The following is a 26,199-nucleotide window of genomic DNA, read 5'->3' as shown; positions in this document are numbered from 1 at the left end:
CATAGTCAGATGCAATGTATTGAAAGAGGAGTAAGGTCGAGCGCAGTACAATTGTGCCTGGTTTAAGGTTGATCTGTTGTAAAGCCTAAAAAAGGGAGGGTAGCTACGCATATAACTTAAAGACACGGGGACCCGCACGGACCCGCAGCTCCGTGCATCAGTCGGTTGCTCTATGGCTTACTAATTATGCATCAATCGATCTAGACCCTCGGTCGCAGTAGTTACTACGTAGGTAACAATCTTCAGTGGATCATCTGAGCAAAAATGTACTATGTACACTATGAAAACGAGTACTAACAATCAAGTACTGTACTCCCATGTTCGTACGTACTGCAGACTTGCTGACTGCTCAATCCACCAGACCAATAGTCAAACTTGTTAATCCCACTGCTCTCCACTCCATATCTTCTTCGTCGTCCACAGAAAATAATCGCGCCCCTTGAACAGCCAAACCAAAAACCCGGGCAATTTATACCCCATGATCGCTCCCACACCCCCAGCCGTCCCAATCGGCACGATCTGTGTCTCGCGCGTATCCTCCTTGAATACAGAATCTCCGTCACCACCACCGCCTGCTCCTCCAATCTCACCCAACAACAAATCCCGCTTGATGTTGGCACAAAGCACGGGCACAGCCTGCAGAATCCCATGCACTGACGGCCGCGCCGCGTAAGAGGCCGCATCCCCAATCGCATAAACTCTCTTCCCCGCATTCTCCACGCGCAGCGTCGAATTTGTCTCGACGCGACCATTGGAAGCCAGAAGACTCGAATCCAGAAAGCCGGTGTTGGGCTTTGTACCCGTCACAGGAATGTACACATCCGCGGGGAGCGTCCGCCCGTCTTCCAGCGTCACCGTCGCAGCCACTGCATCCTGACCGGCGTTCTCAGGATGGACACTCTGCACGCGGGCGTTTTTGATGACCGACACGCCAACTTCAGCGAGTAGCCACTCGGCTTTAGTCGCGAGCACCGGATGCAGGGCCGGAAGAAGTCTGGAGGCGGATGTGACGAGGGTAATGTGTATGTCCGGGGGCTGGTTCGGACTGCGTCCCAAAGACATCCACCCGCTGCGGTGGCGTCCGTTCAGGTGCTCTCCCAGCTCTCCGGCTGTTTCTACACCTGCTGGTCCACCACCTGCGATCACGATAGATTTGGCGTGTGGCAGGGTCTGTCGGATAGCGGACCAGCTCTTTCGGAGGTCGACGGCGTCTTGGTTGAGGCCGAGGGCGGACGAAGGGGTAGATGCGCCGGTGGCGATGACGAGGGCCTGGTATGCGAGAGTCTCATGTCCTCCGTCCGAGGAGACGAAGATTGAAACGCTTCTCTCGGTGTGCGTTACTGCAGTCGCTGTTCTGTGGATAAATTGGAAACTGCCATCGGAGTAATGGGCGAACATGCTGCGGATGTCGACAAAAAGCTTTTGCTGGTCGAAATACTCGTCGGAGATCAGAGCACGTGGGGAGGCTTGTCGACACATGGCTTGGGATGATGCGCTCACAAGGATGACTTGATAAAGCTCCGGGGTGGGCAGCTTGGGAATGACATTTTTTAACAGGTAGTGCGCTGTCGAGACACCGCCGTACGATCCTCCAAGGACGACAATAATCTTTTTGGGGGCCGCGTCAGGCATTTGGAAGAAGGAGACGAAAGGCTTTGACGATTGTAAGTGACCGAAAACCTGAGGAAATCTTGAATGTAGACGCTCGATCTCATATATACCTTCTACAGCCGGACTATTCGTCCGAATGGCTTCAGCAGAGACTCGGATGAATTCGTCCGAATTCGTCCGTTCAAGGACCAAAACACAGAAAATGCCCCTCAAACACACACATTTGTCATTATTCATAGTGCAAATCAAAGATAATCCCTTCTGCAGATATTCAAACAGTCTAAGATACCACAAACCCCACTCGCATGTTCACCTATACACCATGCGTTCATATCTATTAGACATCATCCATGCCGCCACACCCGACCGACAACCCAAAAAACCCAAGCCAATGCAGTATAACCGGTATATATCCTTTCTACCGGCGACCGGTAAATCAAACCCGAAAATCATAAACAATAAGAAATAAGAGATGGAAAAAAAAGAGGTATAGCTGTATGTCCCAAGACTCAGTCGCGAGCATTCCAGGTTGTGTCAGAGTGCCTGGTGGCACCTGATTGGCTGCCCAGCCACTACCCCCGTGGCTCAGCTGCAGAAAGTGCCATGAGGTCATTCTCCAATTAGATAGGGGAATCCATCATCTTTCACGTTCCTCGACACATTGCGATTTTTCAAGTCAATCGATCCTAAGAACGCTCAACATGTGCGTCCAATTGCCGGATATGCTGCGACTATCATCCGTTAGCCATTATCAATGAATCGCGACCGTCCATGAATCCTGCAACCACTAAGAGACAGGAAGCCACAACGAACCAATTGTACATCAATGTCTCGAAAGTAATAAAATAGTGCGTCAGTTGGTAGATGCGTGATCAAGTCCGACGGGGCGACATGCTGTGTATGAGAGTCGACAGATCTTGGGTGGACAGGAACTGGATCTACAAGACACATACATAGTAAGAAGTAATTAGCTTAGATCTGAGGGATACTGCGGAGTAGAACCAGAGTATGGATGGGTCCAACAAACCATGGTGGAGCTGCGGAGGGGAGTGACGGCGGCCATAGTGACGAAGGTAAAAGTCGTAGAGCACAAGTAACGATGAAGGAGCAGTCGCAATCAGTGTGACGAGCGCGATGACTGTTTCCGGTGACCAGGAATGCATTGTTGCAGTCTGATCTCGCGGAGAGGCTGGGCTTTGTGGTTATGATACTTGAGGAATATCTTGAAGCTTAGGTCAACTAGCGAGGGCATCGGAAGATTTATATGTGCACTATTGCGCGGGCTATTCTGAGGCATAGACGCAAAAGCGAGTATGTTGTTAGCAAAAGTGCGGGCCGCAGGCCATAGACTGATTACTTCTTTGGGAACAAAGAGGGTTAGCGCACTTCGGGCTCATATCACCTACGTTGGAGGGGTATATAGTATATGAACTGGGATGTACTAATTACTCGGTACTTTTGCTTTCAGTAGGCACAGTTGCTGTCACTGATTTCAGTGTTTGACGGCCACCCAGCTTACCCGACTAGCATCAACGCTACAATGTGGCTGAATGCGTCATTGCTGTCGATGATTGGTAGACATTCTGCACCACAGTTCAAAATGTGACTTCCTGTCGAATCACCGCTCGAGGTCACGCCAGGAGGAAGAAACCGCGGCCCCTTGCTGCTGTCACTCGTTTCCCATTGCTGTTGATGATTCTGGGAAAAGGCTCTGCACCTCAACTCCAGCACCCCATCCCCCGCTCGACGTCGCGCCAATCACGTGACCTACCTAATGTCTACCCCCAACCCCTGACAGACATTCAAGGACCAATCTTTACTAGGAGACAATGACTGTCGACAAGCTCTCGGTAGCAAGCTAATTCTAAATTATGGGTGAAAGAAAATCACGGGCTTGACTGGGAACCGTGGACGGCCCATCAAAGGGAAGCGGGTATTTAACCTCGAGATTGACAAGTCGCCCTTGTTGAAGGTATTTAGGTAACGTTCTAGTCTACTCCGCACTCACTGCACCACTGCGCACAAGAGATTGCTCCCCGTTGGAGCTTAGCGCTCACTCCATCCCATAAAAATATTCATTAATCGAGCGTGAGAAAAATTAGTATATACTCTATCATAAACCTCATGCACAGATACACTCATCTGGAATGCAACACCAAACATAAGAAAAGTACGAGACGAAAGCCTCGCTAAAGATATCATACACAAAGAACGCCAAAGAGCAAAGCAATCAAGTCAAGATCTGACGACTATAAACAGGTATCATGAGTTCGTCAACAACAAAAGAAAAAGCAAAAACTAAAGCTCAAGTCTTCAGATGTAAAGTCAGGGTGACCTGATCCCCCTCCGACATGGCGGCACTAGTCTCCAAGATGGCCGCATCGCAGAGATTGTGCACCAGCTTCTTGAGGTTGGCCCGCGAGCACCGCACCGAGTACTCGATCCCGTGGTTATCCAGGACCGTACTGGCCGGGGCTACTAACCCGGTGGTCAGGTCCATCGGCTGCGGGGTGGACACCAAGCCCGGGGCGGCGTCGGGGGTGGATTTCTCCGACTCGCTACCGCTGCTGGTTGTACTTCGGGAGGAGGAATTGGTGGTGGTTGTGGTGGTGATGGTCGTCTCGCCGGACCCGGGGTCGATCAAGCTCTGCCAGACCTCCCATTCTAGCTGGTTGGCGTCCGACGAGTGATGCGTACCGGTCGTTCCGTCCCCGCCGCCGGGGACCAGCACGGTGGTGCTGGGCGGCGTGGTGAAGAGGTCGTGGGTCTGGTACTGCACGTCGTCACCGAAGGCGGTGCCGGTCATCGTGCCGAAGATGTTGGTCAGGTCCATGTAAGAATTGGAGCGGCTGCTGGGACGCGTCGTCGGCTTGCTGCCCTCGGAGATGGAGCTGTGGTGCGAGCTCGCGTACGAGGTGCTGCCGCTACTGCCACTGCTTTCCTCGGTCGGGGTGGGCAGCATCCCCGTGGCGCGGGGGTCTATTCCCAAATCGAAGTATGGCGTGAAAGGGGTCTGCTGCTTGCTGACGCTGTCTGTAGCGTTTGTGGCAGTGGTAATGGTGGTAGCGGAGGATGACAGCGGTCGGGGTTGCTTGGAGATCGAGCCCCGACGTTTCAACCGTCGCATCAGCAACGAGTAGCGGTTTTTGAGGGCTTGTGGGGCACGAGACCCAAGGAAGCTGTTGGCCATGAACTTCCAGTTGCGGCCGTAGATGTCGACGAGCTGCAGGAGAAGTTGATCCTGTGAGAGTGGCAATTAGCCGGAGTGCTTAAAGATGATGATGATGATCGTTGTGCTTCGGCTTCTTGCAGTCACTGCGTTCCTCACGTACATACCTCCTGTGGAGTCCATGGACTGTGGTCGAGATCGGGGTTCAGATTCTCGTTCCACCGCTTAGCGCATTGATCACCATTGCGGGTCGCCACGGCCGCGGCAACCACCACCCAGCGGGTGCCATACTGTGCCACGGCTTCTCGGAGTCTCTCGTCCTCATCCGGGGACCAGGTACCGGTGTTGAGGCTGGCCGGGGTAAATGAGTCCCTGCAGAGGGGCATGGTGTATCTGCATATCAGTGGGGTAACAGTTCCGAGAAAGAAGAAAGAAACGTGGCCGAACGCTCACACTAGCGAAGAAGGTTGAAGTCTAGCGTTAAGAAGCAGGGAAGAGAAGGAAACCGTGCAGAAGCAGCTGGGGATTCATGATGCTTTTGTTCTTTTTCTTCGATAGCGCCAAGCTGGAAGTTGATTCCTGTCTCGAAGGATGGTAAACTCCGTAACGACGAGAATGGTGAGATCCTTCAGGCGTACTGTATTTGAATCCCTGTCATGGGGTAAGATACGACAAAAATACAACGAGAAACCAATCAAGCACAGCAGAAACAGGCGAATCCCGGCGGAGAGTAAACCCGTGTCATGACGAGGGAGCAAGTGGAAGATCAAAGTCGGAGGATGAACAGGGCTCGGCTACGGGACGTCGGGGCTTATTTTGGCTATTTTGGCGGTTTTTGGCGGTTTTGGGTGGCTTATCGAGAGCCGCACAGGACAGGCAAATGCCCGAGTTCATCCTTCGGAGGGGCGGGAGAGCCCGGCAACAACGCCACCTTATTTACTCTCTGCCAATTTCACCGTGAAGGATCTGGACTCTTCCCCTCGTGGTTTGGCTCCCTCCACGTGTGGTCGCTCCCTTCTAGTTTACCACAATCCTGGTGACTCTGCAGGCCTCATCCTATGCAGTAATCTTCACGATCTGCAGACCCAGTTTCGGCAGACTGAAACATTCACGAGCTGCAGCATAGTTCTAGCCTGCAACATCGCCCACCTAGCAATTCAACCTGGAGGCCCCTACTAACCCTATCTATGCCAACGCTGTCCTCCAAAATAATCCAATATCCGGCTACCCAGAGAAAAGGTTTCAAGTTGCCTGTAACCTCATTGCCAACCAGGCTCTGTGGCAATCACTTAGTATTAGGTTATCACCTTCAACAAGAGATTCTACCGAACCCTGCAGATGCCAATCCGCCATGCTTTCCAGAAGGCTTGACTTTGTTCTTCCATCGTCAGATTTACCCGCGCGCTTCCGCACCAGACCAGTGGGATTCTCAAAGTTCATTGCGAAGACCCTGCAGACCGGGTTAACCAGAGTCAAGTCTCTGTATTACCTTCGGGGCGAACAGCCAAGGTATGCACGCTATGCAGCTTATTGCCCGTATGAAGTATTTGTCTCATCGCTCACTTCCTCACGGATTGGAATGCGACGGTCGGGAAACAGAAGAGAAAGGTACCGTTCTTCGTCAGCTACCGGTACGCAGTGCAACGGCATAACAGTAGGTAGTACTGCAGACTCGAACTTGACTCGAGATGGTGGCCGAAGGCCACCATTCTTAATTTCTGCTGATGGAGGAGCTGTTGCGACTGTGATGCTGTCTTTGCTTTCAGCTAGATCAGTATCCGAGCCCATGTGCTAACCGTGCAGATTGTAGCTGTCGTTGCTGGAGCGACGCTCATCAAAGCCACCAAGGAAGAAAGAATGAAAGAACGATAGCGACGCCACCATCCCATGCAACCTCGAAGAGATCCAGCTCCTGATGTCGCACTGAACTTGACCACCAGAAATTAAGATGGTTCCATCTCAGTCTGTCCACAAGCACCACCTAGCCAATACCGCGTTAGCAATTGCAGAATCCGTGTTCTTTTTCGTGAAATCGTAGAGCTTAGACGCGCGAATGTTCAGAGTCTTCCCATCGTAACCCGCTTCCAGTACGCGGGCATGTCGGGGACCCATGAGAGACACCACCAGGATCTAAACCAAATGCAAGGTGAGCAAGCTTGTATGAAATTCCCACCAGGGAGAGAATATTCCTTACTGGGGCAACAATATGCGGGCGCAGTGACTTTGTCCTCAGCCTCGCAGCCATGATATCGGTGAAGGTCATAATTTCACCGCGAAGCAATCGGTCATCTCCAACTGCGTCGCTTTCTAGCATGACTTTGAAGTGTGGACAATTGCCCGTCCAATAGTCGGTAACTGATACGGCATACTAGTTAAATCTTGCAGCCTCAGCAATTGGCCGAACTTGTATTCCCCAATCCTGTATGTCAGATTAGTCAAAGGGATAGTCCCATCAAAGGCTAAGATGGCTGTGGAGGCATGACATACTTTCGATATCCACCAGAAGGCCGAGGGTTATGGGGGTACTTCAGCGCTGCGTATCTCCCGCACTTGTAAAATTGCTTAGTGAGGAAGAGCTCCATAGCCCGAGCTTCCCACATGATGCGATCTGGGTCGGGCTCGAATCCCAGCAACTCCTCTTCGTTCTCCGGGAGAGGCAGTTCCTCTTGGTATGGCTGAAAGAAGCGCGGATGGTGCAAGGCGTTGTCCTCCTCAAGACATAAGGTCAGATGGCAGATACCAGCCGCCTCCAGAACAGAGGATTCAACATGCATAGTTGGGGTGTTCTTGATCAGATTCTCGATTCTGGCTAATGCGTGGCGGCGATCAGCTCGCTCCCGCATGAGAGCATCATCCGTCATTAGTGATAGCTATGTTATATTACTTAGAGAACAGAATAATAGGATGAAGATGAACAAAGGGGAGTAGACAAAGGGGCCAGCGAGCTTGATGAACTGGTGGAAGATGAGTGAGAGGAAGGAAGGGATTCGGATTCTCTTGTTACAGGCGGCAAGGGCGGGCGCGCGTCCCGGGCTGAGGCAGCAGAGCCAGATGGAACTGTTCAACAATTGTAGTACTTAAAGTAGTGGGTCACCACTTACGTTGAAGTCCTTTATTCTTCCGACACAATATAATAATCTCGATGTAAGCACTTCCTAAGCCGCTTGGAAACAAAATAATGCAGAGTTTCGAGGAATATGTCGGAGAATGCGTGTAATGCCGTCTGAAATGTCGCTTGAATTGTCATTACAACTTGCAATTGTGATGTCTAGTTCGATCGTCTTTGGAACTGTGGTCGACATATTGCTTGCCCATTAACCCTAGCGGATTACTTGAATAGCCTTGGGATAATTACTCCAGGAGTCGCATTAGATGCTATGCTACAAGCTGCAGCGTATAGTGATGCCGCTCGTGTTGCCTTAACAGTTGCCTGAAATTATGCCTGAAAAGCTGGTTGAAAAGTTGCTTGAAACGTACGTCAAGTTGAATCGCCACGTTGAATCACTCTTGAATCATTGTTAAAGAATCCCTTACTAGATTATCATAGCAGCTTACTTTCACAGTCGTATACAAGATCCTTCGAATATAAAATCGGATGATATGCTGAAAGATCCAGCCTGAAATGTCACTCGAAACATTGACTGAAATGTCATGATGAAATGAAACGAAACGTCCCGTCCCACCGCGTTACATTCCATCCACTACGAATCCGGCCGAAACTATTGCCTGAAATCTTGGCCCTAAATCGCCCATTTCCGAGCCCCGTGCCAGTCCGGCCCGAACCCAACTAAGCCTGGAAGCCTGTGCGCATACTCTTAAAATCAGTTGATTCGTCTAACGTATGCTCATTCCTATCAAGAACACAAATCTCATACACAAAACAGTCGTAAACAATCTAAGGTATATCTATCAAGTCAAAAATCATTCCATCTCTTCCAATTCATTAAATAAAGCCCATTAGTGTCTCATCGCGCATCATGTTTCATCAATCCAGATCCAAAAAAAATCAAATTTCAATCACCTCCTTGTAGAAAACATTAGGATCCAACATTTTGCTCTTCGCACATGGATATATGCATGGTAGAAGGGAATCAAGAACCACAACAATCAAAACAGTCAAAACAGATAAAAGGGGGTGTCTCAGAAGGGAAATTCGCAAATTATACGGTGCGCGTTGAGGAGATCTCCCCAATCGCCGGTCGCCGGTCTATGGATATCTCTTTACGAGGTGGTTTATTCGAACTTGGTGCAGGTGCGCTGGAGAGGGTGCGCTCGGTTGTCGGGGTGTTGTGCTGCTCGTGTGGATTGCACTCTTGGTCTTGCGTTTGAGCTCAAGATTGACATCGTCTAGGCCTTGTTCTGCACGTTCTTGGACATGGCGCGGATCTGGTGGCCGTACTTGTACAGCAGGAAGGGCATGGGCGCCATGATGGTGGCCAGGATACCGACCAGCGTGAGCACCCAGTGCGGGGTCATGTGCTGGTACATGGGGATCGAGGCGGGCTGCAGGGCACCCGAGATGACGTACCGGCTGAAGGTCATGAAGCCCAGCGCGGATCCGGCGTAGACGGTGTACACGAAGACAATGTACAGGTAGGTCGCCGTGAAGATGGTGACCAGCGAGTATCCGAACACGAAGGTCGCGATGATGGGGGACCAGATGCTGATGTCCGACTGGGATGCGTTAGTATTGAATTGTACACTGCATTAGCAGAATGGGGGAGACTTACGTAACAGGTCCAGCCCATCCAGAACAAGGAGATCGGCATCAAGAAAGAGCCACCAACCATGGCCCAGTACAGAGACACCTCGGCCTGCAGAGCGGTGCCGTTGGTCGCAGCCTTGACCGCCGCCTTCTTGGTCCAGCCGTAGATCAGCGGAATGAGCAAGATGGCGACAGCATCACCCGCCAACATGGCCACCCAGATGATGAAGGTGAGCGAGTTGGAGATGCCGTAGGTCTGCGTGAAGATGAAGGGGAATCCATTCAGGAAGGTGAAGAGGACAATGTACAGCAGGATCAGGTAGAAGGAGAAGAGCAGGACGATGGGCTCCGTGATGGTCATCTGGAAGGGGCGGTAGACGTTGACAAGGAGACGGCTGCCCAGCGAGCTGGTGGAAGCAGACTCGTCGACCTGGTAGCGGGAGTCTCCGGTGGCAGCACGCAGGTGCTTGGCCCTCCATGACAACAAGGTGGGACCGTAGGTCTCGGGCTGGAACATAGCGACAAAGACAAGCACGGCACCGGCAATAATGAGGGAGATCCAGTCGGTCCAGTTCGACTTGTCGGCAGGGATGTAGGCACCGATGATGGGGCCGAGAATAGGACCCGAGTACGAGGCCATGGTCACGAATGGCAGACTGAAGGTGACATCGAGAGGACCCCAGATATCACCCACGGTACCACCTCCGACCGTCAAGGGGGCAGCACCAAAGAAACCCTGGATGAAGCGGAAGACAATGGCGGCCCCATAGTTGGGCGCCAAGGCCTTAGCCAGGATGAACAGCATGAAGACAATCAGAGTGATGAAGTAAACCGCATTGCGGCCAAATGTCTCCGAGAAGGGTCCGGCGAAGAGAGAACCCACACCCACGCCAATGAGGTACATTCCTGCAACGATTAGCCTCAACCCCTGCATTAGTGGAAAGGGGTCAACTCACCAGTGACCATGGTACCGGCAATTTCACCGACGTGGTACTTCTCGTTGAAAGCAGCCGAAATGGGAGCATCGATGGTACCGGGGATACTGACAGCCAGGGCGATCAGACAGACCGTGGCTGTACAGATCCATTTTCTGGCACGGGTCCAGTTCTGAGGGTTGAGGGGATCGCCCTCCTTCCAGCCAACGACGTAGGTGACGGAGCCATCGTTCTCATTGGGGCGAGATAGTTCAACGCCAGGAATGAGAGCCCTCTCCTTCTCGTCCGGAGTGGAGGTGCCGGAGGATGAGCCACCGTCAGGTAAGGTGTGGGCTCTAGTCACATCCTCCCTGGCGGCATCTCGCAGGCTGATATACTGACGAAGGGTCGCCATAGTATAGGTGGGATATCTGGGATATCTGGGATATCAGATAATTCAAAGGTAGATAAGGATGATGATGAGAGTGGTATGATTGAAATGCTCTGGTCAGACATATTGAGGAGAGAAGCCGTCACTTTGGAGCAAATATATACGGACTGGAAGACCCCTGTGCTTGGTAACCTGGTGATGTGTAAAGTGGCCGAGACGGATTGATACTACCTAGGGTTGGGAAAGGTTCAGAATGGGCTTACAAGTCCCTTACAGTGGGTGGTGGGAAGATCGACCGGAACGGGATTGGAAAGGGTGAAAGCCGACCAGTGACAGCGGTGTGAAATGCCCGACTGCTGCACTGTCGGACTCTCCGTCGGACTCTCGGACACTTTTGGAGGGGCCATTCGAGACATTGTGATTGGTAGAAGTCACTGCATCAGCTCGACATGAATCAGCTGGATGACTAACCCCAAAAGTGTCCATGGCTTTTCCTGTTCCGGCCAGCAACGGGCCAATTCGTGCCCGATTGTCGCCGCCTATCCCTACTTTATCTCGTGATGGTCGCCCTGTCGCGCGTGCGTGATCACTAGTCCCTAGTTTCTAGCTAGTGGTCTGGATCTGACTCGATTCTAGTCCTGAGTATCCTGACTCTGGATCCAGACTAACTGCTATCCCGACATGGAGTTGACTTGAATTCGAGGTTCAACGACACTGCAGGTGTTATCGGGGTAGTTCAATTCACCATGGGAACACATCATCTATATAAGCCCTAACTCGATGGGAAGAAGACGCAACCATCAACATCAATCACAACCACCACCACCACCAGATCGAGAGGCAAATTGAGGCGGGTGACAAGCAACATTCCACGGGCCAAGACACGTCGAACCACTTTTTTTTCTTAGCGACATCACATCCCACCACCCATTGACACCCAACCACACCCGTCAGCCACTAATTACCCGAACGATGTCGTCCGAGACCGTCCACGTCCCGCTCAACGTGCTGGACCATCTGCACCGGCCCAACTACGTCAAGCTGTGCTACTACTTCTCGCTCCAGCCCGGCACGACCCCGCTGGATGTCTTCGAGGACCTCGGCAAGGGTCTGCACCAGACCTTCGTGCAGGTGCCGTGGCTCGGGGGCAAAGTCTTCCGCCAGTCCCCCGACACGCCGGGGTACCGCCCGGGGCAGCGGGAGCTGCGGTACAACCCGGCGACGACCGCGCCGGTGGACGGGCCGCTGCCGCACCAGCTGCGCTTCAACGAGCTGGAATCGGACTACACATTCGCGGAGCTGCGCGAGGAGGGGTTCCCCAGCGACGCCTACGACGACCAGGAGCTGCTCAATGTGCCCATCGAGGGCAACCTGGACACGGGCTGCGACGTCTTCGTGGCGCAGGCCAACTTCATCCCGGACGGGTGCGTGCTGTGCATGTCGACCTGCCACGCCGCCATCGACGGCACTGCCATGGTCACCGTGATGAAGCTGTGGGCCGATAACTGCCGCAGCGTGTTCGACCCATCAGAAATCCTTGAGCCCTTCCCCGCCGAGAGCTCCGACCGCACCCTCCTCGACAAGCTCTGGGTGCCGCCCAAATCCGGCCCCATCGCCCTCCACGACGCCGACGCCTGGACGCGGGGCCTGGTCGGCCTGCGCCCCAGCGAGGGCTCGACGACCCCCATCGACTTCCAGAACTGGTTCGGCAACGAGCACCCCAAGCCGCCGCGGCAGATGAAGAACCGCACCTTCTACATGTCGGCGGCCAACATGACGGCCCTGCAGAAGGAATGCGAAGCCTCCGCCACGGCTGAAGAAAGCACGACCACCGGACCCCTCAGCGGCAACGACGTGGTCACGGCGCTGATGTGGCGCAGCCTGGTGCGGGCGCGGGCGGCGGCGGCGGACGAGACGCTGGACGAGGAGTCGGTGCTCGAGTCGGCGATCGACGGGCGGATGGAGTTCTCGCAGGCGGTGCCGGCCAGCTACCTGGGCAACATCACCTTCTACAACCAGTCGGCGATCCCGGTGGCGGAGCTGCTGGACCCGGCGGTGCCGCTGGGTCGGGTGGCGCGCGCGATCCGCACCGGTGCCGGCCGCGTCAACAGCGCCAGCCTGCACGAGGCCTACGCGCTCATCAAAGGGGTCGCCGACTTCGCCCAGCTCAAGCCCCGCTTCCGCCGCACCGCCGGCGCCGACATGCTCATCTCCAACCTGCTCCTGTTCCCCGTGGACTCGATCCAGTTCGGCACCCGCCGCTTCGCCAACGAGGGCAAGCCCGAGGCCGTGCGCTGCTTCAACGGGCCCCTCAACGACGTCGCCCGCATCTCGTTCATCCTGCCCCGTCGCAGTAAGGGCGGCATCGAGTTGGCCATGAACCTGTTCGAGGAGGAGATGGATTGTTTGCTCGAGGATGAGGAGTTTAATCGGTTCTGCCTGGAGCTTTAGATTTTTCCGGGGCAGGTGCGAGATTCTTGTAATTAGACTTTCTTGTTTTTGTTTCTTTGTGTGAACGGTTTGTTCTTTGATGAAGCCTTAGATTGCGATTCATGATCTAGCTTAATTTTCGAAATCTATTTCCTATATCTGTCAATTGAATCGAGTATTTCTATCCCAAGCATTGCCGGAGTTCGGATTTCAGGGGAATGCCCTGGTTAGGCAAGGGTCCATCTACCCCGGCCACTGCAATTAAGCGAGTCTCCTCTACCCTGGGTCTTCTACCGCTGCAGCCGTTCCAGGTACAGTGCCTACCGGCTAGTGGACCCAACCTAAGTCAGCGGAGGATAGCCCACCCCGCGCAAGACCTCCGCCGGCCCAATCTCCACCCAGCGCGCCAGGATCTCCTCGCGATCCAGCCACACCGACCCCACCATCCCCGCCCCGTTGACCGCAACATCCGGCCGGTACCGATCCTTCGACCGGGGGATCACCATGATCCAATCCTCGACCAGGATCACATTGTGCGGGATACTCCCCTCCCCATCGCCTGCACCTCTGTCGCTGAACGCAGGACGCATCTCCGCCAAAAGCCCGAGGTACGCATCCAACACACGCTCAATATACGCCTGCTCCTGAAATTCCGAGCGCGACAACGGAGCGCGGAAATGCGCAAAGGGGATGTCGCTGGATTTTGGCGTGGGATTATTCGGGAGGATGGTTGGCCCTGGTGCCTTGGTGTCGACATTTACACCCTTCTCTACGGTAGGCAGCTCAATGATTTGATCTATTTCTTCCTCGTCATCAACACAAGGGATGATATGCATGTGCTTGTGCTGGCGACTAGCGCCCGCCGTGCGCCCGCAGTTGAACATGGCGAAATAGCGCCGACCGTTGTCCTGACCCAATGCGCAGAGGACGGCGCGCGCAGCTTCGAGGTCCTCTCGATCCAAGTTCTCGTGCTGGCGGCGGTACGAGTCCTGGGTAAGGAGGAGGAACTGCGGCCGGAAGACGCTGTAGCCGTTCGGGACGAGGATGTGGGTCGTGTGGATGGTGGCGATGATGAGGTCAGGCGTGGGGCAGGCGAGATCGCTACCCGGGCCGAAGGTTGCTGGTTTGGAAGATGCATCGTTGTTATCTTTATTATCGCTGTTGCTGCTGTTATCGTTATTGTTGCTGCTACTGCTGTGGTTGGTCCTGTTTTCGTTGGGCGGCTTCAGACCCTCGCCAGATTGGGGTTTGTTGGTGAGAGATTGGCTGATTCGAAATTCGAACTAGGTTCGCGAAGTTAGATCGGTGAAACTTAAAAGGAATGGTGGGTTATGTACGTGAAAATTGTCAACTTTGAGGCGCACGATCTTGGAGGGGGAGTAGACGACGAGGCTTCGGCGGACTAATGCGTCGAACTCCGATAGGGCTGCCGCGTTGGTGAGGGTCGACAGGTTATGTTTAGCGCTAAAGGATGGGGAGGAAACGGTCACTTCATTATCGATAGCCATATTGGGGATAGACGTTGATGTGAAGGACATGACATGCAAGCACGAGCAGGATGTGTGCAGAGTGGAAAGACTCGGTAGGTTGATTAGCAATGCTATGCTAGCAAGGGGGCTGGGATCCGGATAAGGCTGGAAAGGGCCATAATGCAGGAGTGGGCGCCCATGCGGGCTGTGGCGCCCGTCTCGGGTCCCGACCTCGGTCCTTAGCCGGGTGTTGTGTCGGGGCGCTTGGACGCTTGCATCGAGCCGCTGCCTCTATTTGAGCTTCCACTTCCCTCGATGCGTCAGCCTGTCGCATGTTGTTGACTTTTGTAGCAGGCAATCGCAATGATTCCAGAGCCAGTTTGGAGAATTGGGATGCAACTCAATGGAGGTAAGTTATAGGATTGCAGGTGGGCAGGCAAACTAAGATGTGATAGAGACCCGAGCAAGAAAACAAATACGTTGGAACATCATGTGAATTAGAGCAGAGGTCTGATGAGTGTTCGTATAGAGTGCAGTGAGATGATCTTAAAGTCTTTCGAGCTACTCTGACTTCCAACCGGGGAAGACTCATCTGATATGAGGGTCACGAGCAACTGCCGATAGTCCACGCAGTGCAGAACGGCGGGCCGGCAGCATGCTTATTTCCAGGAAGAGGTGGGATCCGCGGCAGAATGTAGCTGAAAGCGGTCAGAGGAGTGGACAGGGGCTCACCGCCGGGGTTGGAACGGAATTCAGAGGGCAGATCGCCCAGTCTTGGCGGCTCGGATTTGGAGCTGCGCTCTCTGGGTGAACACCGGTGTTTCCACAACTCAACAGGAATTTGCTTCGGATTTCTACCAGAGACACACTCGACAACATGCGATCGGATTCTTTCTTCTGTAACACCTCGAACCTCGTCCCTGCAACGTGCTCGGACGGGATTAGCAGGAAACACGACCCCCATCCTCAATCAGCGATGAGCCATACTTAAGACTCTCACCTGTATAGTTCGTCCAAAAAAAAATGCCGAAGATCCAAACACAGACCGGATGCAAGATGATACGGTCACCAACTCTCGACCATGCATCCCCCTACACCTCCACCATGAGTGTCATGGAGGAGGGGGAGAGCATCAACAGCGACCTGCCTCCGAGTCGCAAGACCCGCGACAGCTGCGACGCCTGCGCCAAATCCAAGGTGCGCTGTGGCAAGCAGCATCCACGATGTGATCGATGTGTGGCACGCAACAAGCCCTGCAACTACGGCTTCATCCGACCACGAGGGCGGCGACGCCTGTCGCAGATCCCCCCCGGGGGCAATCTCACCCCGGTCACGGACACCCAAAATAGTTCGCCCGACCGGGCGGACCCCAACAACCACAACAACTTTCAGCACATCGACCTCTTCAACACACTGGGCTACCAGGACCTCGAGGCCATCGCAGAGAAGCTCAACGACTACTCTGCGACCGACCGGCTCCTCGCCAATCCGCCCACCAGCGTGGGACACAATGACTTCCAGCTCATCGACGACTGGCAGACGATGGATCAGGAGCTGCAGCGGCTGCTCGACATCACCACCCCGCAAGCCACCCCGGTCCTCGAGGTCACCCCCCACCAATCCAGCTCGCAATCCAGCATCCAAACCGGCCTGTCCTCCCTCTCCACGAGCTCCCCATCCTCCACCTCGTCCCCGTCTCCCAGCATCTCCTCCCTCCACGGTCAATCCTGCATCACCCTGACCTTCAACACCCTGCAAGCCCTCCACCCCCCGTCGGACAAATGCGTGCTCAACTCCAACGCACCGCCGCCCCGCAGCCTCGACGCCGTCCTGCACCTCAACCAGAAAGCCATGAGCAATCTCTCGCTCGTCATCGGCTGCCCCTGCTCTCTAGACTTCAGCTTCGCGCCTCTCATCGCGCAGGCCATCTCCAAGGTCCTGATCTGGTACCAAGCCATTCTGGACGGCTGCGAGGCGATCCCCGAGATGGCGTTCATGCAGCCGATCACGGCGCCGACGCGCGTGCGCGTCCTTCCCATCAAGATCGGCCAGTTCGAGCTCAGCGAGGGCGACCACCGCCGCATCGTCGCGCAGATGGTCATGAACGACCTGGAGAAGGTGCGCGGGCTGGTGGAGAGCTTCACGCAGTCGTACTGCCGGCGCGAGGCCTCGCCCACGGACGCGGACCAGTCCATGTGCTTTATATTGGAGTCGGCGCTGCGGCACAAGTTGAATGATACCCTTGGTTCTGCGGTTTTGAAAATGACGGATTGAGCTTTTGGAGGGTGGGTCGGGTGTTCGATATGGGGGGTTCTTTCGGGTTACGTGTATATGGAGTTGGAGTTGTGGTGTTTCTATTGGGGGGGGGCGCTGCCTGTTGTATTATTCCCAATGATGATGATTTTTGATGAGCAATGGATTTCTTATTTCTTTTCTTGGTGCTTGAGCTTTGACTGGGGATTGTTTGCGACTACTGGGAAGGGTGGCGTGGTTCCCTGTATATTGCCTTGATGCTATAACTTATAGAGAAAGACTAGAGAAGCGGACTGCGGAGTCTGACTACGGGAGCAGCAGCGCATCGATCTATCTGTACCAATTCAATGGGATTGTTATGGTCTCTTTCTAGGTTTGTTTCCTCTAGATTTAGAATCGGTAAATGCAGAACCACTAAACTGTGGGCGATGGAAAATCAAGACCTCATCTTTCAAGCAAGACTCATGCTCTCTTCCGTCCCTACGGGACCCTCAAAGGTTAGGTGGCCATACACAAATTCTTCCCATTTCCAAGTCCATGCATAGTTACATTAGGAATAAGGTGGCGAGCATTACAGCAAGAGCTTAAAAGAATGAACTCACTTGACCGTCATGTTTTAGTCAAACGCTGGAGGAGTGGCTAAAGGTCTCTGCTCATCCGCGCAGACGTCGCCTCTACATGTAACATAGTGATAAGCTCGCGTTCGCAATTCAAGGATAATGATTCCAAACTAAGGATCTAAGAATTCCAAACATAAGTCTATTCAAGTAATCCGCGCTCAAACGGGCACACTTTCGGCACAAACCACCACTACTTCTTATCGATTCGCAAACGTCTGCAGGTATAGATGGTTGGTCATGAATTCTTCAAGTACGAAGGTCTAAGCCCCTCTGGAATTATGTAGTACATACAGTAGCATGGGGACCAACCAACGACAGCTAGCAGACTCCGAGTGAAGTCCGGCCCGGAACTGCCCGGATTGTCCTTGTTTGTTGACGGATTGAGACTAGGCACTACTAGGTAGTCCGCCAGGCGAGTGAGCCGCGCACTGTTGCTATGCTACCCAGCTAAGGTACTCCAGGTCTGGACCACGTCACCACGGGTCTGGCTCTCTTTAGTTCAATTCCGCAATCCCAACGCCTCAAGCTGACATAAGAAAGAGCCTGACAATCCCTAAGTCCGGGGACCGGGTTTGGTCGGAGATTTTTCAGACCCAGAATCTGGTAAGGTAGGTGTCTTCAGCACAACAGCTTACTTGCATTAGCGTGGCACTATTCCCCCCCATCAGGATCCACTAGTTTACTTGTCGGTTGGCAGTTGTCATCATTACTGTTCTACCAAGCACGACGAAAACAAGGAAGATGGAGAATGCTTTATCTCAGATAGGAAACCGTGGTATTATCATTACTAACAGAAGCCAGAAATCTATGGACAAGTAACAGGAACAGAAACGCCGGGCCCAGTCATAAACACAGTCCACCATAAGGTGAAGGTGGAGTCACACCGTCAAGGTGGTACACAGCATGCGGTCGACGAGGGGGGTCTGTTGCAGGAAGCCCGTCTGGAACGTGATCTGGGCGTTGGTGTCGGCGACGGGGGCGTGCAGGGCCCAGAGGCGGCGGGTGAAGTCCTGGCGGGTCTGGCGGATCATCTCGTCGATGTTGTAGCTCCAGATGTGGCGGGAGCGCGAGTCGATCTCGTGGCAGATGTGGGCGGGGTCGCGCGAGTGCTGCCACTCGTACATCTCGCCGACGAAGCGGGAGGACTGCATGAGCCACTGGGTGCGCTCGAGGCGGATGTGGTCGTAGGTGGCCAGGGCGGCGGAGAGCAGCTCCGGTAGGCGGTGCGGGCAGGCCGCGCGGGCCGCCTGCGAGTGCACCGCCTGCAGCAGTTCGACCAGGGCGGCGGCGTCCTCGATGCCCATGCCCGCCCCGGCCCCGTGGTGCGGCGCCGACGCGTGGGCGGCGTCGCCCGCCAGGCACACCCGCCCGTTCACATAGGTCGGCGCCGGGTTGGCCGCCATGTCGAAGATGGCCCAGCGGTGCAGCGTCTCCGGCAGCAGGTCGATGATCCCCCGCGTGAACGGGGTGAAGTGCTCGAACGCCTTCACCGCCTCCTGCTTCGTCGCCATCGCCGTCAGCTTCTCCTCCGTCCACTCCCCCTCGTCGTGCACGAACGCCACCACGTTCAGCAGCAGCCCGCTGGCCACGGGGAAGGTCAGCATGTGCGCCCCGGGCCCCATGTACATGTGACGGTTGTAGGCCCGCTCGTGGCCCAGCAGCGGCAGCGCCTTCTCCATCGGCACTAGACCCCGGAAGGCGTACTTGTGCGTGTAGCCGGCGTGGGCGGCCGGGTGGTTGTCGCCCAGCACGAGGCGGCGGACCTTAGAGTGGATTCCATCGCAACCGACGACTGCATCCAGTATTAGCCATTGCTTTTTTTTATAATAAAGGGGTAGAACAACTCACCAAGATCCGCCTGCGCAGTAGTCCCATCCTGAAACCGCATCAGCAGCTTCTTGTCGTCGCCGCGGTCCTCCACCGCGACCAGGCTCTTCCGGAACTTGACCCGGTTCTCGGGGATGAGGTTGAGCATCTCGTTGAGGAACTCGGCGCGGTGGCACCCCTCGAAGCCGCGCTCGCCCACGTACATCTTGTAGATGGGCTCGTCCAGGTCGCCCTCCTCGCGGTTGCCCGAGTTGGACCAGGTGAACCAGTCGGTGGTGTTCTGGACGGCGACCTTCTTGAAGGCGGCGTGGATGGCCGGGTCGAGCACCTTCATGGCCGACTCGGCGTTGGGGGTGAAGCCGATGCCCGCACCCACCTCGCTGAAGGCGTTGCTGCGCTCGTAGATGGTGACGTTGATGTCGCGGGCCAGGAGGCCGATGGCCAGCGCGGCGCCGACGATCCCGCCGCCGACGATGGCGACGTCGAGGACTTCGTTCTGGGTGGAGTGAGACATTGTTATTGTTATTTGGGGGGGTGGTGTGGGTTGTTGTGGAGATAGAGTGTGTATATGATGATTGATAATCAAGAAGCTTGGAGGCTTTTGTTGTTGTGGAGTGTCTTGATGATGATGATGAAGCTGTTGGAATTGCTGTTCTGGGACATGCTGAGGATCTGGATCGCGAAAACCATTATATACATAATCCCACTTGAGGCCAACGGGATGTTGGAGCCCCCGAAATCTGAGTGAGACGTTGAAGCCCGAAATGCCTGTTCACGAATCACGAAATCCCAGATTCCGGTTCAGCAGTCATGGGCTGTGGGCGACGGAATCTCGTGGAGAACCCGATACATGGTCCAAGTCCGGGGGTGCTCGGGCCCCATCGCTCATACCATGGGTCTAGCGTTGGTTTCTTCTCTGCAGAATAACCCTGCTTACCATGATAGAAAGAGGGCTTGGCTCTTGGTGTCTGTGTCCAGAGGCTAGTAAGTCTAGCTGGGGGTGAAGAATTGCTCTAGGGCTCCCAAACACGAGGGAAGTCCCGCCGCGGGTTTGGGGCCTTCCCACCTCAATCCCGTTGCCCAATGAGCTGGCCCGGAAACCACCGCGGGTTTCGCGCCGTTTCTTCCCTCATGGCCTCATCGCGCCTACGACAAGACTCAGGGAGCTGTACGCTACGGCACCAGCGGGGTTGACTCTGGACTCTGGAGTTATCGTTTAATTCCGTTGCTGGGTCGGTGGGTGGGTAGGAATTCCATTCCTCGATCAATTCCACAGTGAATCCCGCCTTTCTTGCGCTCGCCCCTGACCCTGCTGTCCCCGTTTGGTCTCGTCGCTGGTCGCTGGTCGCTGGTCTCTAATTCTAGGACATCGGTCGGAATGCCGGGGTGGATTTCTGTGCTGAATGCCTGCTGACTACTACAGCTGGTCTCTTGCTTGCCACTTGTGGGGGTCCCAAGTAAAGTCTTTCTGGCTGTTGTAGAATACACCCTAAGTGATTGGGACGGATCCCCTGGTTAGTAGCCAAAAGAAGTATACCAGGATCAGCTCGAATCACAGCACATTCACAGTGATCATCGCATGTCGATCGATCTGAGCGATCTTGAATCTCATATTCTCTTTAGGATAGGGAGCCTGACGATCGCAGATTTAGCGGGTGTCTACAAATCCCTGGCTCAGTGGCTGTCAGCACCAGCCTCAGCCAGCCTAGCCCTAGCCACGTGGCGGTCACCTGATCATAGTACCCTCATAGTTTGTAGTAGGGTTTGTACCTTATCGTTGACGATACTTGCAGGTATATACTTACAATAGGCAAGGAAGTAGATGAGCTTGTTTGGTCTGTAGGTTCAATCTTCTAGGGCTATCTAAACAGTAATCTATGTCTATGGAGCGCCGAATCCATGTTCTATGTCTCCTAAGCTATCGTCGTGAGATATATATGTATATATATACATATGCAAGTATGTGTACGTATGCATGCTATGCCATGCTATAATCATAACCAAAGAACTTAATAAGCTCAGCACTATGTCTCAAAGAACAGCCTTGAACAACTAGAAACGAAGGTTACACTCATCAAATCAAAACTAAACTCTGCAAACCCTCTAGCGTCAACTCAGTCCCCAACCCTACCATCAGGGACTCAAGGCTTAGCCGTGCAAGGCTCTACGGAGCCACTGCTACTCTGGCCACAGCACCCACTCACCCCACCCTAGCCCCGAGACAAGCCCCAAGGGCCGTGCCTGGTGCCTTACGGTCCGAACTTGCCCCTGCGAGACCCCGGCTGATCAACGTCGGTCCGTAGATTTCGACGCTACGAAGTACCGGGTCTCAGATCGAGGGACAGGCTACTGCGCGCGGTCCCTGCAGGGCAGGCTAGTTGCAGGCTAACTTTGAGGTCGTCGCACTTAGGATAAACATCTTGATCTACGGAACCCTTCCCTTTTCCCCATCATCACAACGCTGGTGTGTATCGAGTCATGTCATGTAATAGAACCACCCCAGCACCCTGAACACTGGTGCCAATACCGGTCAGTACCCTCATGCTCAGATCCACGACTCCTCACTCAACGCCCGGAGCGACCCGACCACTACCCTGGCGAGTATCCAAAGTCCAGAAGTAGGTAGTCATCCACGTAGGTGATCACCATATACACACTAGCTTCAGCTCAAGAGAACACTCAACCCCGCAAGAAACGAACTACTAACCCCCAACGAACACCAGTGACTCGTGAACATCACCCGAACGGAAAGCACATGGCGAGCCCAGGTGGAACACCCACCCACCCAGTAGAACCACAAGGACAAGGCAGACTCATCCCTCTTTCTACGGTATCTAACCGGGATCCAGCCCGGATTTCAGACCACAGTCCATGTGTGCACTCTCGCGCACTAGTCCCATGGCAGTACACAGCCCTCCACACGCATCTACCTCATCACTAGAGAATACACAAGGTACACAGCAAAGACCCCACGGAATTGGACTTCGGAATTCAAGTCATGTTGAACCCCTCTCGCCCTTTTCCTTACGCTCTAGCCAATGGCAGATCATAACCAAGCTGGACACGTTAGTCAGAGAGAGGATGAGACATGGCCTGGGTGACAGGGACGGGTCATGGTTAGGGAATGCTCGTCGGGGTTCAACTTTCAATTCCGGGAGCTGCAGTTTCAGGCAGGAAGAAGAGTAGATCAGGGAGGAGGTTCAGGCAGGTGGCTTAGAGAGGAGTCTAGGGCTGAGCAAGCTGCAAGGCCCTAGGAGAGGGAGGACAAGAACAGGGATGGGGGCAGGCGCAAGCATACTGCAGCAGGGACGAACGGATTTCAGAACCCCAATCCTAATCCCACTTCTCACTCCAACTAAATCTACTTGAGACAGAGCGGTCGCGCCTTCTCACCGTATATAAGTGCACCAAACCAAGAAGCATGGAAACCACAATGCATTCCAATCCATAGTTGTATAGATAGTACCCAAACCCGCATAGATACCAAAACACACCTCAAAAACCCAAACCCCCTCTTCCCCCAAAAACCCAGTAACCCAGTACCCCAAATCCCAATCCCATCCTCAATCCCGTATCCATCACCCAATCCCCAGCGCAAAGTACCGTGGAGTGACAGTATGGGCACCTACCTGTAGTATGCTAGCCCCAATACCGAAAGCTCACCGCCACCGGATTTCGGGATTCGTGGGGTTGGCGTGGAAGTCCGGAATCCGGTGCCCCCCAAACAGGAAATCCGGTTTTTCTTTGGGTTTGGTTTGGTTTGGTGTACAAGGCTGCGTAGGTAGGGTAGCTACCTAGTACATACCCTTCCTTCGGGTTTTTCTACAATGGAAAAAAGATCTTTCTCACTCTGGTTGACTCGACGGATATTTTTTTCTTCTTCTTACTTCCTTACAACAATTCTTGTTGACGGGCCGAATGCAGCAGGAAATCGGATTTCTTCAATGTGTCTTGGGTCTGGGGTTTTGGATAAATACCGGTCGAAGGTCTCCTTTCTTTCTCTTGTCGATCGTGGAATATCAAGCATAGAGCAAGAGTATGGGGTGGGCAGCGGACTCGTGCCGCTGCGCTGCAGCGCGAAACCCGACGGTCGGTTTCTGGCTGCAGAACAACAACAACAACTATCGCTTCAAGGGAATGACATCATTCCCGCTCTCTGGAATGATGCTCGGGGTTTATTTGAGATAAGTTTCCCTACTAGTTTCCTCTTCTGAGGGCTGATGCTATGGAACAGATCTTGAATGCAAAGATTTGGATTCGATGCCAACTCTATTCGACATCCAGCATGCATGCATCGGCATATCAACGGCATACATGCAATCAACGATCTAGCGTGTTTATAGAGGCAATAGACTCAAAGCTTAACAGCACGACTCCTATACGCCACCCCATCATCTAAGGACTCTGCGTCTTCAAGTCCGGTTCTATCTTCCCGACAACCAAGAAAACTATGATCCACCACAGGTGGATCATATCGACCCACCCAGTACCTGTTGAAGTTTCTCCCCAAGACTGTTCACCCACGTGAGATTTCGCAGCGTATGGAAGACCTCCTGGAGCTTAGCGCAAATGGCTCCGTCGCGGTCTCTGTACGTGTTGCAGATATCAACGCAGAGGCTCAGTGGAATGTGGGTGAAGGGGTGAATCTATGCAATGTCAGTCCCAGATCCATATTTGCGACTGAAACAAAGTGCTAATGTTCTTACCTTGAAGGAGTTGACTTTGTTTAATATATTTGCCAAATGGACCATCTCCTGCGCCTCCAACAACGCAGCATGGCCATAATCCGGGAACGGCGAAATGTCGTCCTCCGGAATGAATTCATATGATGTGAGACTGAGAGTGTGATAGAGGTACAGCGCCGTCGTCGACGCTAGGATACGTGTGAAAAGAAACATAGGGTCACTGTTCTCAGTGAACTTGGGGGTATTGAAAGAGAGGATGTTGATTCGTTGCGTGATGGTGTTATGGATCCATTCGTGGCGGTCATGAAAGTTGGAAGAGTCGTGTGTGAAGGTGTTCTCGAGACTGGTTTGGTAGTGGTGGATGACGGCGCGGCCGCAGACCGTCGTCGTCATGATACATTCAGCAAAAGGAGAGGTCAGGCGCGGCCCGCCCGAGGTGATGGCAGTGGAGAGAAGCTCCATATCGACCCGCTGTCCACTTTGAAACTCTGCTTCGGGGGCAGGGAGGCGAGTGGAGATCTAGTCACAGGGTCAGTGGGTGTTTTCAGGAAGCAGAAAAGGGACGCACCAGGTGCTCAATCAGCGTCAAGGGTCGACCATCACGCATGCTGAGGAATCGGTCCAAGCAATACGCCATCCAGAACATCCGCCGTCGCTCCTCGACCACCACCCAGTCCTCACAAGCAGCAAGCCTGGGCGACGATGGCGCATCAATCTCATACAACCGCATCCGTTGCACAAGCCGGAAGGCATACCCCGCCCGAAGCCACCCGCGTTCATCGTACGACGTTATAGACTCGTGCATCACCAGCAGAATGCACGCCTGCAAGTTCTCGATCTCTATCTCGTCGATCACATTGTCCCCGAGCATCTGCAGATCCACTCGAGATCGTGCTTCGTGGTAAAAAGCGCTGGCTACGTGCTGAAGCTGCCCGGAAAACGAAGCTGCCAACGTCCACATGGTGTATTGAAGAGCAGTCTTGGCCTCACTCTTGACCCGCTGGCGACTCCAATCCATATACCGGCCTTGATGAAGAATGGGGGCAAACACATGCACCCGATCGAAGTATAGTTGGTCCCTACCAATGGTCGGTCAGCAAGGGACATGCAAATTCTGAGGTGCAGCCCCTTCTCGTCTCGACTCCCTCTAGACCTTCTGACCGAATGAACAGGAAGACTCACAATTCTTCACGCATCCACATCGGGACCTCCGTGACAGACATCAGCAGTTGCGGCTCCGTGGGCGGCGAGTCTAGCAACGGCTCAATCCCCTCCGGTGACAGGAATGGGATCTTGTCCATCTTAATATTGTCCAAGGTCGATTGCACTTTGTAGACGCTGTGGTGGACGGGTTCCTGCAGGAACAATCCATGCTCCTTTCCAAGGAGAAGACGCTCCTCAAGTGCTGCTGCTGCACGGTCAGACTCTGCGAATATCCAACATATGTTCACCGACAAGGACGCTGTCAATCCGGTGAAACATACCCATGCGCTGCTGCAGCTGCTTTAAGTGGCCCCGTTTGGGGCCTCGCTCCGACCGGGTGGCGGTAAAATGACAGATGACCCCCGTTGCGGTACATACACCACAACTCGGGGTGCGTCGATCACACCGCAATTTACGACGACGACATTCCTCACAAGCCGATCCGGGGCTCTGTCGGGATTTCCGAAGGACGGGAGACTTCTGCTGCTGGAGATCGGGTGGAGACTGCGATGCCGACTCGGGCTGCAATTGGGGGGATGTTGACGACTCCCAATTCATCGTGAAATGATGAGAAAGGTGATAATGACGAGACAAGGTGTTGTCGTTGCCACGCAAGGGCGGGTGTTGTGGGACTTCGCGATGGCGGTTGAACTCGAAGATAGGAAGCGTGGTGGATGAAACGCGTTCTTTAATGGCCGAGGAGAAGCCCCATTCACAACGCAAGTAAGCCGGACCCTGGTCTGGGTTGCCTGCCAGGTGCTCTATCGGCGGTTCTGTTGTGATAGAGCTGAAGGAATACCTGGGGGATTGTGGAAAATTGGTAAAACGGAAGAAAAATATGCAAATGAATTAATGATTAATGGAAAGGAAAGAGGGGTGCGTGTATGGTCTGTCCAGATTGGGAAGGGGCACTTAGCTTAGA

General features: G+C 54.0%; 10 protein-coding genes across 10 annotated transcripts; 2 read left to right on the top strand and 8 right to left on the bottom strand.

Annotated features, from left to right (window-relative positions):
* Positions 1-378: 378 nt before the first annotated feature.
* On the bottom strand, positions 379-1,632 carry BO95DRAFT_518081 (NAD(P)/FAD-dependent oxidoreductase; the record flags this gene model as incomplete). Its single annotated transcript, XM_025591943.1, has 1 exon — positions 379-1,632. The coding sequence occupies one exon, from the start codon at positions 1,630-1,632 to the stop codon at positions 379-381; it is 1,254 nt and encodes a 417-aa protein (XP_025437853.1).
* A 755-nt stretch (positions 1,633-2,387) lies between these two features.
* BO95DRAFT_274780 (uncharacterized protein) lies at positions 2,388-2,817 on the bottom strand. Its single transcript, XM_025581607.1, has one exon. The coding sequence runs from the start codon at positions 2,772-2,774 to the stop codon at positions 2,550-2,552; it is 225 nt and encodes a 74-aa protein (XP_025437852.1). The 5' UTR covers positions 2,775-2,817; the 3' UTR covers positions 2,388-2,549.
* Positions 2,818-3,916: 1,099 nt separating this feature from the next.
* BO95DRAFT_485607 (SANT/Myb-like DNA-binding domain-containing protein) lies at positions 3,917-5,625 on the bottom strand (the record flags this gene model as incomplete). Its single annotated transcript, XM_025590408.1, has 2 exons — positions 4,948-5,625; positions 3,917-4,852 (listed from the first exon to the last, which is right to left on the bottom strand). The coding sequence occupies exons 1-2, from the start codon at positions 5,164-5,166 to the stop codon at positions 3,917-3,919; spliced, it is 1,155 nt and encodes a 384-aa protein (XP_025437851.1). The 5' UTR covers positions 5,167-5,625.
* A 1,098-nt stretch (positions 5,626-6,723) lies between these two features.
* On the bottom strand, positions 6,724-7,641 carry BO95DRAFT_456722 (uncharacterized protein; the record flags this gene model as incomplete). The annotated part of the gene is made up of 4 exons (XM_025588429.1): positions 6,724-6,799; positions 6,828-6,910; positions 6,975-7,148; positions 7,264-7,641. The coding sequence occupies 4 exons, from the start codon at positions 7,639-7,641 to the stop codon at positions 6,724-6,726; spliced, it is 711 nt and encodes a 236-aa protein (XP_025437850.1).
* Positions 7,642-8,654: 1,013 nt separating this feature from the next.
* BO95DRAFT_485605 (MFS general substrate transporter) lies at positions 8,655-10,814 on the bottom strand (the record flags this gene model as incomplete). Its single annotated transcript, XM_025590407.1, has 3 exons — positions 8,655-9,454; positions 9,511-10,391; positions 10,442-10,814. 3 exons carry the CDS (start codon positions 10,812-10,814, stop codon positions 9,128-9,130), a joined length of 1,581 nt encoding a protein of 526 aa, XP_025437849.1. The 3' UTR covers positions 8,655-9,127.
* Positions 10,815-11,519: 705 nt separating this feature from the next.
* Positions 11,520-13,401, top strand: BO95DRAFT_274542 (uncharacterized protein). The gene has a single exon (XM_025581606.1). It carries the CDS (start codon positions 11,763-11,765, stop codon positions 13,239-13,241), a length of 1,479 nt encoding a protein of 492 aa, XP_025437848.1. The 5' UTR covers positions 11,520-11,762; the 3' UTR covers positions 13,242-13,401.
* BO95DRAFT_447139 (uncharacterized protein) lies at positions 13,373-14,865 on the bottom strand. Its single transcript, XM_025587550.1, has 2 exons — positions 14,558-14,865; positions 13,373-14,503 (listed from the first exon to the last, which is right to left on the bottom strand). Exons 1-2 carry the CDS (start codon positions 14,726-14,728, stop codon positions 13,562-13,564), a joined length of 1,113 nt encoding a protein of 370 aa, XP_025437847.1. The 5' UTR covers positions 14,729-14,865; the 3' UTR covers positions 13,373-13,561.
* A 928-nt stretch (positions 14,866-15,793) lies between these two features.
* BO95DRAFT_456718 (uncharacterized protein) lies at positions 15,794-16,963 on the top strand (the record flags this gene model as incomplete). Its single annotated transcript, XM_025588428.1, has 1 exon — positions 15,794-16,963. The coding sequence occupies one exon, from the start codon at positions 15,794-15,796 to the stop codon at positions 16,961-16,963; it is 1,170 nt and encodes a 389-aa protein (XP_025437846.1).
* A 1,385-nt stretch (positions 16,964-18,348) lies between these two features.
* BO95DRAFT_476661 (putative salicylate hydroxylase) lies at positions 18,349-20,052 on the bottom strand (the record flags this gene model as incomplete). The annotated part of the gene is made up of 3 exons (XM_025589936.1): positions 18,349-19,354; positions 19,411-19,878; positions 20,040-20,052. 3 exons carry the CDS (start codon positions 20,050-20,052, stop codon positions 18,441-18,443), a joined length of 1,395 nt encoding a protein of 464 aa, XP_025437845.1. The 3' UTR covers positions 18,349-18,440.
* Positions 20,053-23,858: 3,806 nt separating this feature from the next.
* On the bottom strand, positions 23,859-25,835 carry BO95DRAFT_373484 (fungal specific transcription factor domain-containing protein; the record flags this gene model as incomplete). Its single annotated transcript, XM_025583053.1, has 5 exons — positions 23,859-24,035; positions 24,096-24,593; positions 24,643-25,153; positions 25,257-25,429; positions 25,536-25,835. The coding sequence occupies 5 exons, from the start codon at positions 25,833-25,835 to the stop codon at positions 23,859-23,861; spliced, it is 1,659 nt and encodes a 552-aa protein (XP_025437844.1).
* Positions 25,836-26,199: the final 364 nt, after the last annotated feature.

This window comes from Aspergillus brunneoviolaceus (genome assembly GCF_003184695.1).
Source record: "Aspergillus brunneoviolaceus CBS 621.78 unplaced genomic scaffold BO95scaffold_81, whole genome shotgun sequence".
Taxonomy (NCBI): domain Eukaryota; kingdom Fungi; phylum Ascomycota; class Eurotiomycetes; order Eurotiales; family Aspergillaceae; genus Aspergillus; species Aspergillus brunneoviolaceus.
The sequence above is the reverse complement of the archived record's forward strand: the minus strand, read 5'-3'. Positions and strand labels throughout refer to the sequence as shown.

Bases quoted from the DNA above. Each gene is read 5' to 3' on its own strand.
- BO95DRAFT_274542 (XM_025581606.1), top strand. From the start codon at position 11,763: ATGTCGTCCGAGACCGTCCACGTCCCGCTCAACGTGCTGGACCATCTG.
- BO95DRAFT_274780 (XM_025581607.1), bottom strand. From the start codon at position 2,774: ATGCATTCCTGGTCACCGGAAACAGTCATCGCGCTCGTCACACTGATT.
- BO95DRAFT_447139 (XM_025587550.1), bottom strand. From the start codon at position 14,728: ATGGCTATCGATAATGAAGTGACCGTTTCCTCCCCATCCTTTAGCGCT. The intron at 14,504-14,557 runs GTACATAACCCA...TCGCGAACCTAG, and splicing joins TCAAAGTTGACAATTTTCAC to TTCGAATTTCGAATCAGCCA.